Below are 12,542 nucleotides of genomic sequence, written 5' to 3'. Positions count from 1 at the left end.
TCTACCCTTTTATCCTTGTTATTTTTGTCTCAGCTCTGCTACTTTCCTATATAATTTTAATCACAGCAAGAGTATAGTAATTAGTAGTTGGTGGTCCTCACCCATAATCCCAGCACTTGAAAGGACAAGAAGATGAAGGCCAGGTCTGGCCTACAAGGACTGTGCTTGATTCATCCCTGTTATGTGATCAGCTTCAATGAAGGCAGTGCTTGGCACTTAGTAGTTCAGTGCATGCATCAAATGAAGGAGCATGCCAAAACATGTCTGCTTTCCAGAGTACCACAGTTCTGAGGAATGGTGTGCAAGGTGGTGTTTTTGTTTGCTCTTGAGTCACAGCGCTTTGAAAGATGCCTCAGATCACACCTGCCCAGAAACTGCCCAGAGAGCACAGCGCTGACACAGAGGTGTCTGCTTCGGAAAATCCCAGCTGTTCTTACACCTATTGCTTTTCTAGTGGCATAATACAGACTTTAGAGGGTGTGTCCTTATCTATTTGCCATGTATAATCTAAGTTCCTCCCTACCCCCCAAAAATGTATATGTACACACACACACACACACACACACACACACACACATCTGAAGCTATATATCACAAACAGCACAGAATCTACAGAATCTAATACATAATAGTTGTTTAAATGCTGACTGACCATACTTTGAAAGCTGCAGCATTATGTTTGATGATAAAGTGAAATTCCTGTTTCAGAGGCAACTATGAATACAAATTATTTCAATTTTAATTAAGATAACAGATTTCCTCTCCCATGTCAACTGAAGTTGCAGAAATTACTAAAAAAAAATTCAAGAATGGATACAGTTCTGAAAGGAAGGCCAACATGTGACCGATGGTTTATTAAATACTATCTGTCTTAGTTCTTTTTAAGTTGCATGTAATTCTCTTCCTGTATCTGAAAAGACTTTTCCCAGAACCTCCACACTTCTGGAAGATGGGAAATAACAGTAATGGAGGACAGGGAGCAGAAAGGAGAAAGTAAGCATGGTTGTTTGTAGTTTGTGGGAACCTTCCTAACTGGGAAGGCAGAAATCCATGGTGTGCAATTGCTCATTGCAGGTGGATTCTGAGGAGCCAGTCTTTGAGGCTGTCATCAACTGGGTGAAGCATTCCAAGAAGGAGCGAGAGGAGTCCTTGCCTGACCTCTTACAGTATGTCCGGATGCCGCTGCTGACCCCCAGGTACATTACAGATGTGATAGATGCTGAGGTAAGTCATGTGAGGCTCTCGGTATCCGGAACCTCCACTAACTCCGCAGCCTAGTGTGCCTAATCAAAAACCAGTAGTTTCCCTGCAGCAGGGGTGCTGGAGAGGCAAAGCTGGGGACTTCCTAGGCAGAAGAAATGTTAATTACTTAGCAAGTCAGGCTTCTGTCACAAATGAAAGTCCACAATTTAATTTTGTGCTTTGCTGTCTTTTTGTTTTATAATGAACTGTGTTCCCTCCTCTGTTAAACATAAATTGCCATAAATTGCTCTGAAAAAAAAGACAGGAGTTGCTTTGCTTAGCAAATCATGCTTTTACTTCTAGTAAATCTGATTGACTTAGTTTGATGCAATTGAGCTTTCTGTTGTTTTATAAAAGTATTTCTCTAACTTAACTTCTCTGTGATAATGTTTTTATAATTTATATGTACTGCTGCTTAAGGACCAGCCTCCAGCAGCTCAGATATTGAGGGGGAACCACAGAGTCGCCAACTATAAAACTATAATCACTCAATTTGACTTTTCTAGCTGAGGGAGTAAAACTTAACTCTCTGGGGCTGGCAAAAAAGGAAAATACACGCACGCGCGCGCGCGCGCACACACACACACACACACACATACGCACACGCACACACGTGCACTTGCACATCTCCAACAGGTCAGGATCTCACCTAGGGTGCTGATGAATGGCAAAACCTTCAGCAGGTCAGAGAAACTGAAGAGATGCAGAACAGGTGGACAGACAGACAGACACACGAGGACTTGTCTGAGGCCAAAGCTTAGTTCTTCATTTTATTATTCTTACTGTTGTCTGTTCTACTCTGTTCCTTTTCTGGTCTGTTTTTCCACCCTGAAGTTTACCTCTTGTCTCTTGATGTCTCCCTTCTAACTTTCCCTCTACATCTTTCCTGGTGTTTTCCTTCTCTGTGTCTTTATTTTTCCCTTACAGCTTATATACCCCAGTAGAATCTTTCAAGCAATATAAAAATTACACCATGACTACATACTATTTTTCAAGTGAATGATTACAATGAGTACAAGTAAAAAACAACATGTTTTCCATATCCCTTCCATGGTTAAACATTTTACGTATTATAGGTGAAAAACAAATTATTCCCAAGAACCCACAAGCAACTTCTTATAGATTAACAGAATATAAGCAAGCAAGGTATTTTTCTCAGCCAGTTCTTTTATTGACAGGCTGCATTTTAAGGTTACAAAGAAGGGATCAATTTATTATTTGATAATAATAATTTATTATTATCACTTTATTACTTATTGCAAAAGATCTTATAAGGAATCTTAAAAGAATCACAAATCTAAACTTTTATATATAAAAAAGAATCAGTCAACTCTATTTAAATCCTTAGGGTGCATACCCACTCATCAGCAGTTTATTTTATATCAGGAAGCTGAGGGCAGTAATGGGTCCAAGGAGTTAATCTCATCACCCTTGATCATCAACCCATCCTAGCAAGAAAGGTACGTCAGCCAGCAATAGCCAGGCTGTCATTATTCTTGTTTCTTGACCTTAATGAGTCCCTTGCTATTAAAAGTGTGACTTTCTAAATTTTACATTGTTTTCCAAGATTTTCTACCTCAAAGCCATTACCAAAGTCATCTTAACCTTAAGTCATCATTTAAGGCTTTGTTTCAGCTCTGATGCACACACAAACTTGTAAACACATCTCTCAACATTAAGATTTATAGAACTTGAGTTAGCTGGGCTTCTGGCACTCAGTTGTTTTCTTAATTATTAACCTAAGCCATGGTCTATGTGGCTCCTCAAGAGAAATTAGCTGTGTGACATTTCCTCGTTCTGTTTTTCTATCTTGTGCAGCACTTGTTTTATCAGGGTCAGTGGGGGTGGGGGAAATCATCTCCATAATAATCCACAGGTAATTTGCCCGGTAGAATGGGATATGTATATGTATATCCATGAGATAATCACACTACATTAAGGGCAGTGGGGATCTCCCACGCCCATTCACACACCAGGCCAGATACCAGAGAATGGCAGCTGCAAACGTGCAAAGAAAGACACAGCAGTAGCAGGAGACGTTCTGGGGCCGAGGCTCTTGGGGCCTTGCCTATCAGAGATTCACCCATCAGTCTTTGCTTCCTGGGGGGCCGATCCCCTGAAGTCAATTGCCACCTACTCCTCAGATGTGACCACTGACATTTTATGTGTATACCATCTGTGTTATCTGGACTGCTGACCTGGTTTGCTTTTCTTTTGCTGTGCTAAACACCGTGACCACAGACAACTTGGGGAAGGCAAGGTTTGTTTGGCTTGCATGTTAGAGTCCATCGTCAAGGGAACCCAGGGCAGGAGCTCAGAGCAGGAACCTGGAGGTGGGAGCTGAAGCAGAGACCATGAAGGAACACTGCTTACTGGCTTGCTTCCATTGCTCAGCCTGCTTTCTCATACAACCCAGGACCACCACCTGTTCAGAAGTGGCACCCCCACACTTATCCAATCTGATGGGGGCTGTTCTTCAGTTCTTCAATTGAGGTTCTTTCTTTTCTTTTTTTTTGGTTTTTCGAGACAGGGTTTCTCTGTGTAGTTTTGCACCTTTCCTGGAATTCACTTGGTAGCCCAGGCTGGCCTTGAACTCACAGAGATCCGCCTGGCTCTGCCTCCTGAGTGCTGGGATTAAAGGCATGCGCCACCACCGCCCGGCGAGGTTCTTTCTTACCAAGTAATTATAGCCTTTTTTTTTTTTGGTTTTTCGAGATAGGGTTTCACTGTGTAGTTTTGGTACCTGTCCTGGATCTCACTCTATATCCCAGGCTGGCCTTAAACTCACAGAGATCCGCCTGGCTCTGCCTCTGGAGTGCTGGGATTAAAGGCATGTACCACCAACGACCATCTGTGATAATAGGTTTTATCAAATTGACACAACTGTGTTTTGGCAACACTGATTTATAACATAGGTAAAGCCCAGTAACTGAGTTACTTCTTGGCCAGGACCTGGTCATTTTGAAATTAATCATAAAAAATGTTTTTTTAATTGTTCACTTTACAAAATTTGCTAGGTCTGTTGTGGTGAAGGCTTGTAATCTCAACTCTTGGTAGAGGGAGGCAGGAGGATCGATAGTTCAAGGCTAGCCTAGGCTAAATGAGACCCAGTCTCAAACAAATAAAACATAGGGGGGACCCCCCCAATAAAAAAAGAATTTCAGGCTAGTTAGTGTCACACTCAGTTCATTTTCTGCTCCTTATGGTTTCTTTCTTAGAAGATCTGTGTGTTAGTTTCTTGCTCTGATGAAATAGCTGACGAAAGCCCCTTCAGGGAGAACAGGTTTGCACTGGGTACAGTGAAAAGGTGGAGTCCGTCCTGCGGAAGGCTTGGCAGAAAGCATGGAGCCCTGGGTCACAGTGCATCCTCAGTCGGGAAGCCGAGAACAAGTGCTGATGCTCAGCTGCATCTCTCCTTTTTTGTTAGGGTTGGACCTAGCCCGTGAGATAGTGTGGCCCACATTAAGGGTAGGTCCTACCTCTTCAGTTAAACCTTTCTGGAAGCACCCTCACAGACACACCACTGGTGTGTTTTCTAAACCAGTCAGGTTGATGGTGAGGATAACCTTCACACCACCCTTCTGGCTAGGTCTTTACATTGTGCTTTGGTACATAGGTTCTGGAGCCAGAATCAGGCTGTAATCCTAAATCAAGCATTCCTGTGTGGCCTTGAAGGAGATGACCTCAGATTTTTTTTTTTTTTTTCTGTGCAGCAAGATCACCTACCTCATACATTGTTGCCAGTATTCATATGCGAAAGCTTTTAGAGTCATGTCTCTTACAACAATATTTGCTATTATTTATTTTCTTTTCCAATATATTACTGAAAATAACTTGGAGTCAAGCTTATAAACAAGATCTTATATGAGTTGGAGATCCTAACAGGAAACAGATGGTGTGCTCCAAATGGTACAGGTTTAAGGAAGGCTTACTTATCTAAAGGAGCTGTTTACAAAGGTATAAATTTGGAGAAACAGCTCTCAGTCTGAATAGCCTGAGTCGAAAAGTGGTTATCAGAACCTGAAGGAAAAGAGCAGGTCGGATCACTGCCTTGACAGGAGCCTTGACCTTCAACAGGACTCATCCCAGCTAGAAGCCAGTGTGCAGACGTTACTGACATCATTTGTATGGGCCAATCTTCTGAACCAGCGAGCCTGTGGAAGCAGATGCTATTAACAGAGTTTTGTTTTCTGTGTGGTATGTGTGTGTGTACATAAGCATGCACATGTAGGCCAGAGGCCAGTCTCGGGTGCTGTTCCATAGACCATCTGCCTTGGTTTTTGAGATACGGTCTCTCACTGGTTGACCTGGAGTTTCTGATTGGGCTGGCAACAAGCCCAGGGATCCGCTTGTCACTCTGCTAGTGTGGGTGTCACTTGTGTAGGGTACCATGTCTGGCTTTTATGTGGGGTCTGGTGATGGAACTCAGGTCATCGTGCTTCTGTGGCAGGGAATTTACCGAAGTGAGCTGTCTCTCCAACCCCCATAGAGCACTGTGGGATGTAGATATGGGAGCTGGGCTGATGATGAATGCATGCCTATAGTCCCAGCACTCAGGAGGTGAAGGCAGGAGCATCGATGTTTAAAGTTATCCTAGGCTGTGTTGTAAGTTTGAGACCAACCTGGCCTACAGAGACCCTGGCAAAAAGAAAGGATGAAAAGGGGGAAGAAGGGGAGGACAAGAGTAGGGAAGGAGAGAGGGGTTTTGGGAAATTATTCCAGAAAAGACATATTTTTCCAAAAGAGAGAGAGAGAGCATGTGTCTTGTCTTTTTTAACATTGTCTTATTCTACATCATGATGGCTTAGAACACAGTATGTAGCCCTATATGTCATTTTGTTCTTACAGTATTATAAATTTTCTGTGTGTTCGCTCCTGTCTTCTGTATTTCAGCCTTTCATCCGATGTAGTTTACAGTGCAGGGATCTAGTTGATGAAGCAAAGAAATTTCACCTGAGGCCTGAACTTCGGAGTCAGATGCAAGGACCCAGGACAAGAGCCCGTCTAGGTAAGCTGGTGTTCCTAGCAGAATGAGGGGACATTTTCAACTACGTTTTTCAGATGGTTTGATATAGACAAGGGACTTGTCTGGTTTTTTTGTTTTGTTTTGTTTTGTTTTCTGGAGCTGAGGACCGAACCCAGGGCCTTGCACTTGCTAGGCAAGTGCTCTACCACTGAGCTATATCCCCAACCCCAGGACTTGTTTCAGACCTGCTTTTAATCTTTTTAGACAAGTCACTGCCATTTTAAGCTTTTATATCCTATAATCTGAGAGTATCTTTATGTCACATAATTGCCGGAGATTAAAGTAGAGAGAAAGACATTTTTGTATATTATCATATATTATGTGACATTAAATTTTTGTTTGAGCATTTAAACAAAGGGCTTAGAGCTGGGTTTGTAGTTCAGTTGGTAGAGTGCTTTCCTAGCCCTGGGTTCAATATAAACTGGGTGTGGTGGTAAATGTCTGTAATTGGGAAGTAGAGGCAGGCAGAAGATTAAGGTCATTCTTGGGTATGTAGAAAGTTAAAAAGCCAGCATGAGAGACTGTCTCAAACAAACAAAAAAATCCTGAAAATACAAGGCTTCCGGCAGTCACATATGATAGGTAGAATCCTGACCTTTGAGGCCAGATTGGTGGTACAGATTTCCTGATTTTTTTTTTTATCACTTTGAGGGCCTGCCACCCAGTTCCCAAGTAAACACACAGAGACTTATTCTTTTTTTTTCTTTAGTAGTTTTATTATTTTAATATTTTACATGTTCTTGTCTTGAACTTTAAGGTGATATTTATCAAGATTTTTAAAAAAATTTTATTAGCCGGGTTCTGGTGGCGCATACCTTTAATCCCAGCACTCGAGAGGCAGAGGCAGGAGGATCTCTGTGAGTTCGAGGCCAGCCTGGTCTACAAAGTGAGTTCTAGGAAAGGCGCAAAGCTACACAGAGAAACCTTGTCTCGAAAAACCAAAAAACAAAAATTATTAAATTTTTTTCATTTATTTTACATACTGACCACAGTTCCCTCCCTCAGCCTCTCTTCTATCCCGTCCTCCATCCACTCCTCCGTCTCCATTCAGAAAGGGATGGGCCTCCCATGGGAGTCAACAAAACATGGCACATCCAGTTAAGGCAGGACGAAGTTCCTCCCCCTGCATCAAGGTTGGGTGAAGCAAACCAGTTGGTGATTGGGTTCTCTAAAACCAGCTCAAGCGCCAGGGACAGGTCCTGATCCCACTGCTAGGGGCCCCACAAACAGACCAAGCTACACAACTGTCACACGCATGCAGAGGGCCTAGGTTAGTCCAGAGTTGGTGAGCTCCCATGAGCTCAGTCAGCTGATAGAGACTTATTCTTAGGAATGCCCAGCCTGAGCTTGGCTTGTTTATAGCCAGCTTTTCTAACTTAAATTATCCAGTTTCTCTTTAACTATGTTTTGCCTCTGGGCTTTTTTTTTTTTTTTTTTAAGATTTATTTGTTTGTTTGTTTGTTTGTTTGTTTGTTTGTTATGAGTACAGTATCCTGCCAGTGTGTATGCCTGCAGGCCAGAAGAGGGCACCAGATCTCATTATAGATGGTTGTGAGCCACCATGTGGTTGCTGGGAATTGAACTCAGGGCCTCTGGAAGAGCAGCCAGTGCTCTTAACCTCTGACCCATCTCTCCAGCTCGCCTCTGGGCTTTTTTTCCCTTCTTTATTCTATATATCTTTCTTTCCTTCTTAATCCGTGGCTGGCTGTGTGTCTGGGTGGCAGGCCCCTGGCATTCTCCTCTCCTTTTCGCTCTCCTCCCTTTCTTCGGTCCTCTTCTCCTCCTATTTATTCTCTCTGCCTGCCAGCCCCACCTATCCCTCTCTCCTGCCTTGCTATTGGCCATTCAGCTCTTTTTTATACCAATCAGGTATTCTAGACAGGCAAAGTAACACAGCTTTACAGAGTTAAACAAATGCAACATAAAAGAATGCAACATATCTTTGCATCTTTAAACAAATATTCCACAGCATAAACAATGTAACACATCTTCAAGTAATATTCTACAACAGTTTTCAGTTTGCTACTTACCTTAGACAGGAAGTTCAATCTGCCTGTGCTTCAGTTGCCTTCGCTGTGAACTGGGAATCAACATAGCTCTAAGAGAGTTATGGTGATTAAATGAAGAAATCTAGGTAAAGGCTAGGATAGCTATTGTCACATAAGTGCTACCGATGTTAGCTGTACTGTTAGCAAACAGATGTGCTAATTGGTGATAGCAATTTATCTGACCTTGAATGGGTTTCATGGTACACATCATTAATCCCAGTATTCAAGAGGCTGAGTCTCGTTGATCTCTGAGTTCAAAGCCTGGTCCGCACAGTGAGTTCCAGGGCATCCAGGACTACATAGTAGACCTTGTCTCAAAAAAACAAAACAAGAGGCTAGAGAGAGAGAGCTCAGCAGTTAAGAGCACTGGCTGCTCTTCCAGAGGCCCTGAGTTCAATTCCCAGCAACCACATGGTGCCTCACAAACATCTGTAATGAGATCTGGCGCTCTCTTCTGGCCTGCAGGCATACATGCAGACAGAACACTGTATATATAATAAATACATCTTTAAAAAAATAAATAACAAAAACGAAACAAAGCTTACTTGATCCTGTGCTTTTACCTCTAAAATGAGGGTTCATTCTTCTCACTGGGTTGTTGGGAGGATTGAATGAGAACATTGATAAGATACCTAGTATTGTGGTTGGTGCACAGTACTCAGCTATTATTTTCTTGTTCCCTATTCTCCTCATCTCTCTGTCAAAGAGTCTTGCTGCCACTATGTAAAAGTATTTTATAAAAGATTATCAGTTATTCTGTATATATATATATTAAATATGTTCATATTACTGAGCCAAGGGGAAAATTATATGAACCAATTACTGCCTTTATCGTAAGTGTTCTTGGTGTAATGGAGACAAGGGGATAATTAGGATTGATTCCATTATGTAAGGATGAGTATGCTTATCAGAAATTGTTGATATTTAAAAAAAAAAAAAAGATATACACCCCAAGTTCCATCTGTAGAGGAATGAATGGTTAACTGGATTAGAGTACAGCCGTGCAGTGGGGTGTTTTGGAACTATGCAAAACACTGAGTCATGTATGCCTAGCTGGGACTTTTTTCATTTCCTTATTATCTGTTGTGCACACACTTTGGCAGTCCACCGTGTGTGGATGTCAGAGGACAGCTTGCAAGGGTCAGTTCTCTTTTCTCCAAATGGGTCCTGGGAATCAGACTTCAGGTTCTCAGGCTTGGTGGTAAATGCCTTTTCCTGCTGGGCCAGCTCACTGGCCCCAGCTTTTTCTTTTCTTTTTTGAAATAGAATCTTGTTCTGTAGCCCCATCTGATCTAAAGTTCTTAGTTCTCCTGCTTCCACCTCTTAAGTAGCTGGACCACAAGCCTGTGCCACCAAGCACCAAGCTGTGCTGACTGCACATCTAAGGGAAAAACAACACTGTCATTTTCAAAACAGGGGTGCTAGGTGTATAGCTCAGTGATGGAGTGCTTGCCTCGAATGCCTTAGGTTTGATCCTCAGCACTTAAAAGGCAGATGCTCTTAAATACTTGTTTATAGAAGCAGAGACCCAGCCTTTAGCAGGATTACACCAGAGATGGAATGCAAGGGCAGTTAGCAATTCACCTTTAATTGGCATACCTCAGCATTATTCCAGTAAACATGTGGCTACCTTTGCTATTTTAAATATAATAAGTCTAGAGTCTATAGCTCAAAATAATAATGAAGACTTGTGTATTTTATGTGTATGAGTGTTCTTTCAGCATATATGCCTGCATGCCAGAAGAGGGCATCAGATCCCATTATAGATGGTTGTGAGCCACCATGTGGTTGCTGGGAATTGAACTCAGGACCTCTGGAAGAGCAGCCAGTACTCTTAACCTCTGAGCCATCTCTCCAGCCCAAAAATAGTAATAATATTTCTAGAATAGTACATGAGCAGTGATTGAACAGGAAGAACTGGCACTAGAAGGTGTTCTGTGTCATTTGACCTCTGTTCCTGATTTCTATTATATTTCTATTGTGGTTTATTTTCATTCTTCTCTTTTGTGGTGATGGGGATCAAACCCAGGGCCTTAGGCATGCTGGCCAAGTGCTGTTCCACTCAGCTGTATCCCTCACCTCTCTTCCTAATTTTGTAAATTCTCTAGAAACCTGCTCTGTGGGTAGTGTTCTTTCTCCAAGCCACCGGTTTTTATCCACATAAAGGGAGTTAAGTTCACTCACTAGGGTGCTTTTGAATATAGTTGGTATGGGTTTTTTATGTAATAAAATGAATGTAGTAACATTCATTAATTGCTTATTAAATTGAACTAAAGCCAATGAAGATTTTCATGAGCCAGGAAGCACAGAAGATTCTCTAGAGGTTCATTTTCTTCGTTTCTTTAAATATTTTGCAGATCAGAACTGTCAGAAAACTGCCTGTTGCTCTGACCTTGAGGAATTAGATTTAGTTTTATGTAATTCTTATCTTTGAGGAAATTGCTGAAGGTATTTTTGATTAGATTGCTTTTGATTTTTTAAAGGCATGCACCAGATTACACATAAATCTTGCCAGGTGTCCTAGACATGCTTTTCTCATCAAGAATTTAAAAACCTGGCCTGGCCTGGTAGTGTAGGCCTATAATCACAGCTACTCAAGAGGCTGGGGCAGGAAGGATTTAAATTCAAGACCACACTGGTCTACCTAATGAATTCAGACACTCTGTGTCACAAGATACAAGTTCAGAAATAACTGGAGATGACCGCGGGCACTGGTGGCGCACACCTTTAACCCCAGCACTCAGGCATAGGGAAAGGAATCTCTGAGTTCAAGGCCAGCTTCGTCTGTTGAGAGAGTTCCAGGATGGCCAGGGCTACAGAAACCCTGTCTCAAAAAACCAAAACAAACAAACAACAGCAACAAGAATCCAACTGGAGATGTAGCTCAGTGAGAGAGCACCTGCCCAGCATATGTGAGGGCCCTGGGTTCAGTCCCAAGTACCAAAAAATAAAAGATAAAAATCATCGGACACCGGATGTGGTGGCAGGGGATCTCTCTGAGTTTGTGACCAGCCTGGTCAACATAGTGAGTTCCAGGCCACCTAGAACTACACCAAGAGACCTGTCCTCAACAACAACAACAAAACCACCCGGCATAGTAGTGTACACCTGTGTTTCCAGTGCTTGAGATGTTGAAGCAGGAAAATCACAAGCTTGGGGCCATCCTGAGCTACATACCTAGACCCTGTCCATCTCCTTCCTTCCTACCTCTCCCCCAAGAAAAAGGTTTTGCTGGCTGGCTGTTACTGGAATTTAACAGAGCTTACCTTGTTAGCTGTCTTATCTTTTTGGATGTGAGCCTAGCCTAGCCTTTAACAGTTAAGCCATCTCTGAAGCCTGAGTGACAGTTCTTAAAACAGACTCTGTCTGTGGAAATAGTGACATCCTTTATAGCAGAGTTTGAGGCCCAGTCATCCAGATTCCTCACCATGTAAATCCACGAAATACCTAAGTAGGTAGGCATGGTGACACATGCCTACAGTCTCCGACCTTGAGAGGTAGAAGCAGGGTGGTGAGTTTAGACTAGCCTCGACGACGTGACAAAACTGTCTCAACCAAAAACTAAAGTGACTCATCCTGACGTCTGTGCCCCAATTCTACTGTGAACTTGACTATTTATGGAGCTGTTTTAGGTTGACAGACCCTGCTGTCATTTTCCAGGGTTTGCAACAACATCTGTTTCCTGTCTGCTTTTGGTTTTCTATACTTTACAAGCTACCTGAGTGAAGTCACATCAAAAGAATGTTGGGGCGTTTTGTTGTTGTTGTTTGATTGGTTTTCTTTATTTTTGAGACAGGCCAGGCTAGCCTTGAACTCACAGAGGTCTGCCTGCTTCTGATATGGTTTGTTTGTGTTGTTTTTAAATGTGGGAATTACATAGTGTAACATAAGTAATGGCTGAAAAATCAATGGAAAACTTACTGTATTTTTCTGATCATATCCTTATAGTGTCATTTAACATGTTTTAGCCAGCTGTGAGGTGTACATGCTGAGGTGGGAGAATCACTTGAGTTCAGGAGTTGGAGACCAGCCTGTGGAACACAGCGAAACTTGGTTTTTCTTTCTTTGGGAATTGAAAGAGGTGGGGGTGGAGAGGAACCAAGCAAAACAGGTTAACTGTCAGGCCTGATACTTTCCATCAGTCCCTGGTCACCTCTAACACTGACATGACGTTTGTTGTTCATTTTTTTCCGAGACAGGGTTTCTCTGTGTAGCCCTGCCTGTCC

At 42.4% G+C, this 12,542-nt stretch overlaps 1 protein-coding gene across 2 annotated transcripts in view; it reads left to right on the top strand.

Moving 5' to 3' along the window:
* Positions 1-12,542, top strand: part of Klhl12 (kelch like family member 12) — a 37,164-nt gene that overhangs the window by 16,583 nt on the left and 8,039 nt on the right. For both annotated transcript variants that reach the window (XM_059280889.1, XM_059280890.1), the window contains exons 5-6: positions 1,075-1,224; positions 6,136-6,250. In XM_059280889.1, coding sequence (XP_059136872.1) covers positions 1,075-1,224; positions 6,136-6,250 — 265 coding nt within the window. The remainder of the gene's footprint in view (positions 1-1,074; positions 1,225-6,135; positions 6,251-12,542) is intronic.

Source organism: Peromyscus eremicus, chromosome 15, assembly GCF_949786415.1.
Source record: "Peromyscus eremicus chromosome 15, PerEre_H2_v1, whole genome shotgun sequence".
NCBI classification, from domain to species: domain Eukaryota; kingdom Metazoa; phylum Chordata; class Mammalia; order Rodentia; family Cricetidae; genus Peromyscus; species Peromyscus eremicus.
Note: the sequence above shows the minus strand (reverse complement) of the source record. Positions and strands in the feature narration are given on the sequence as shown.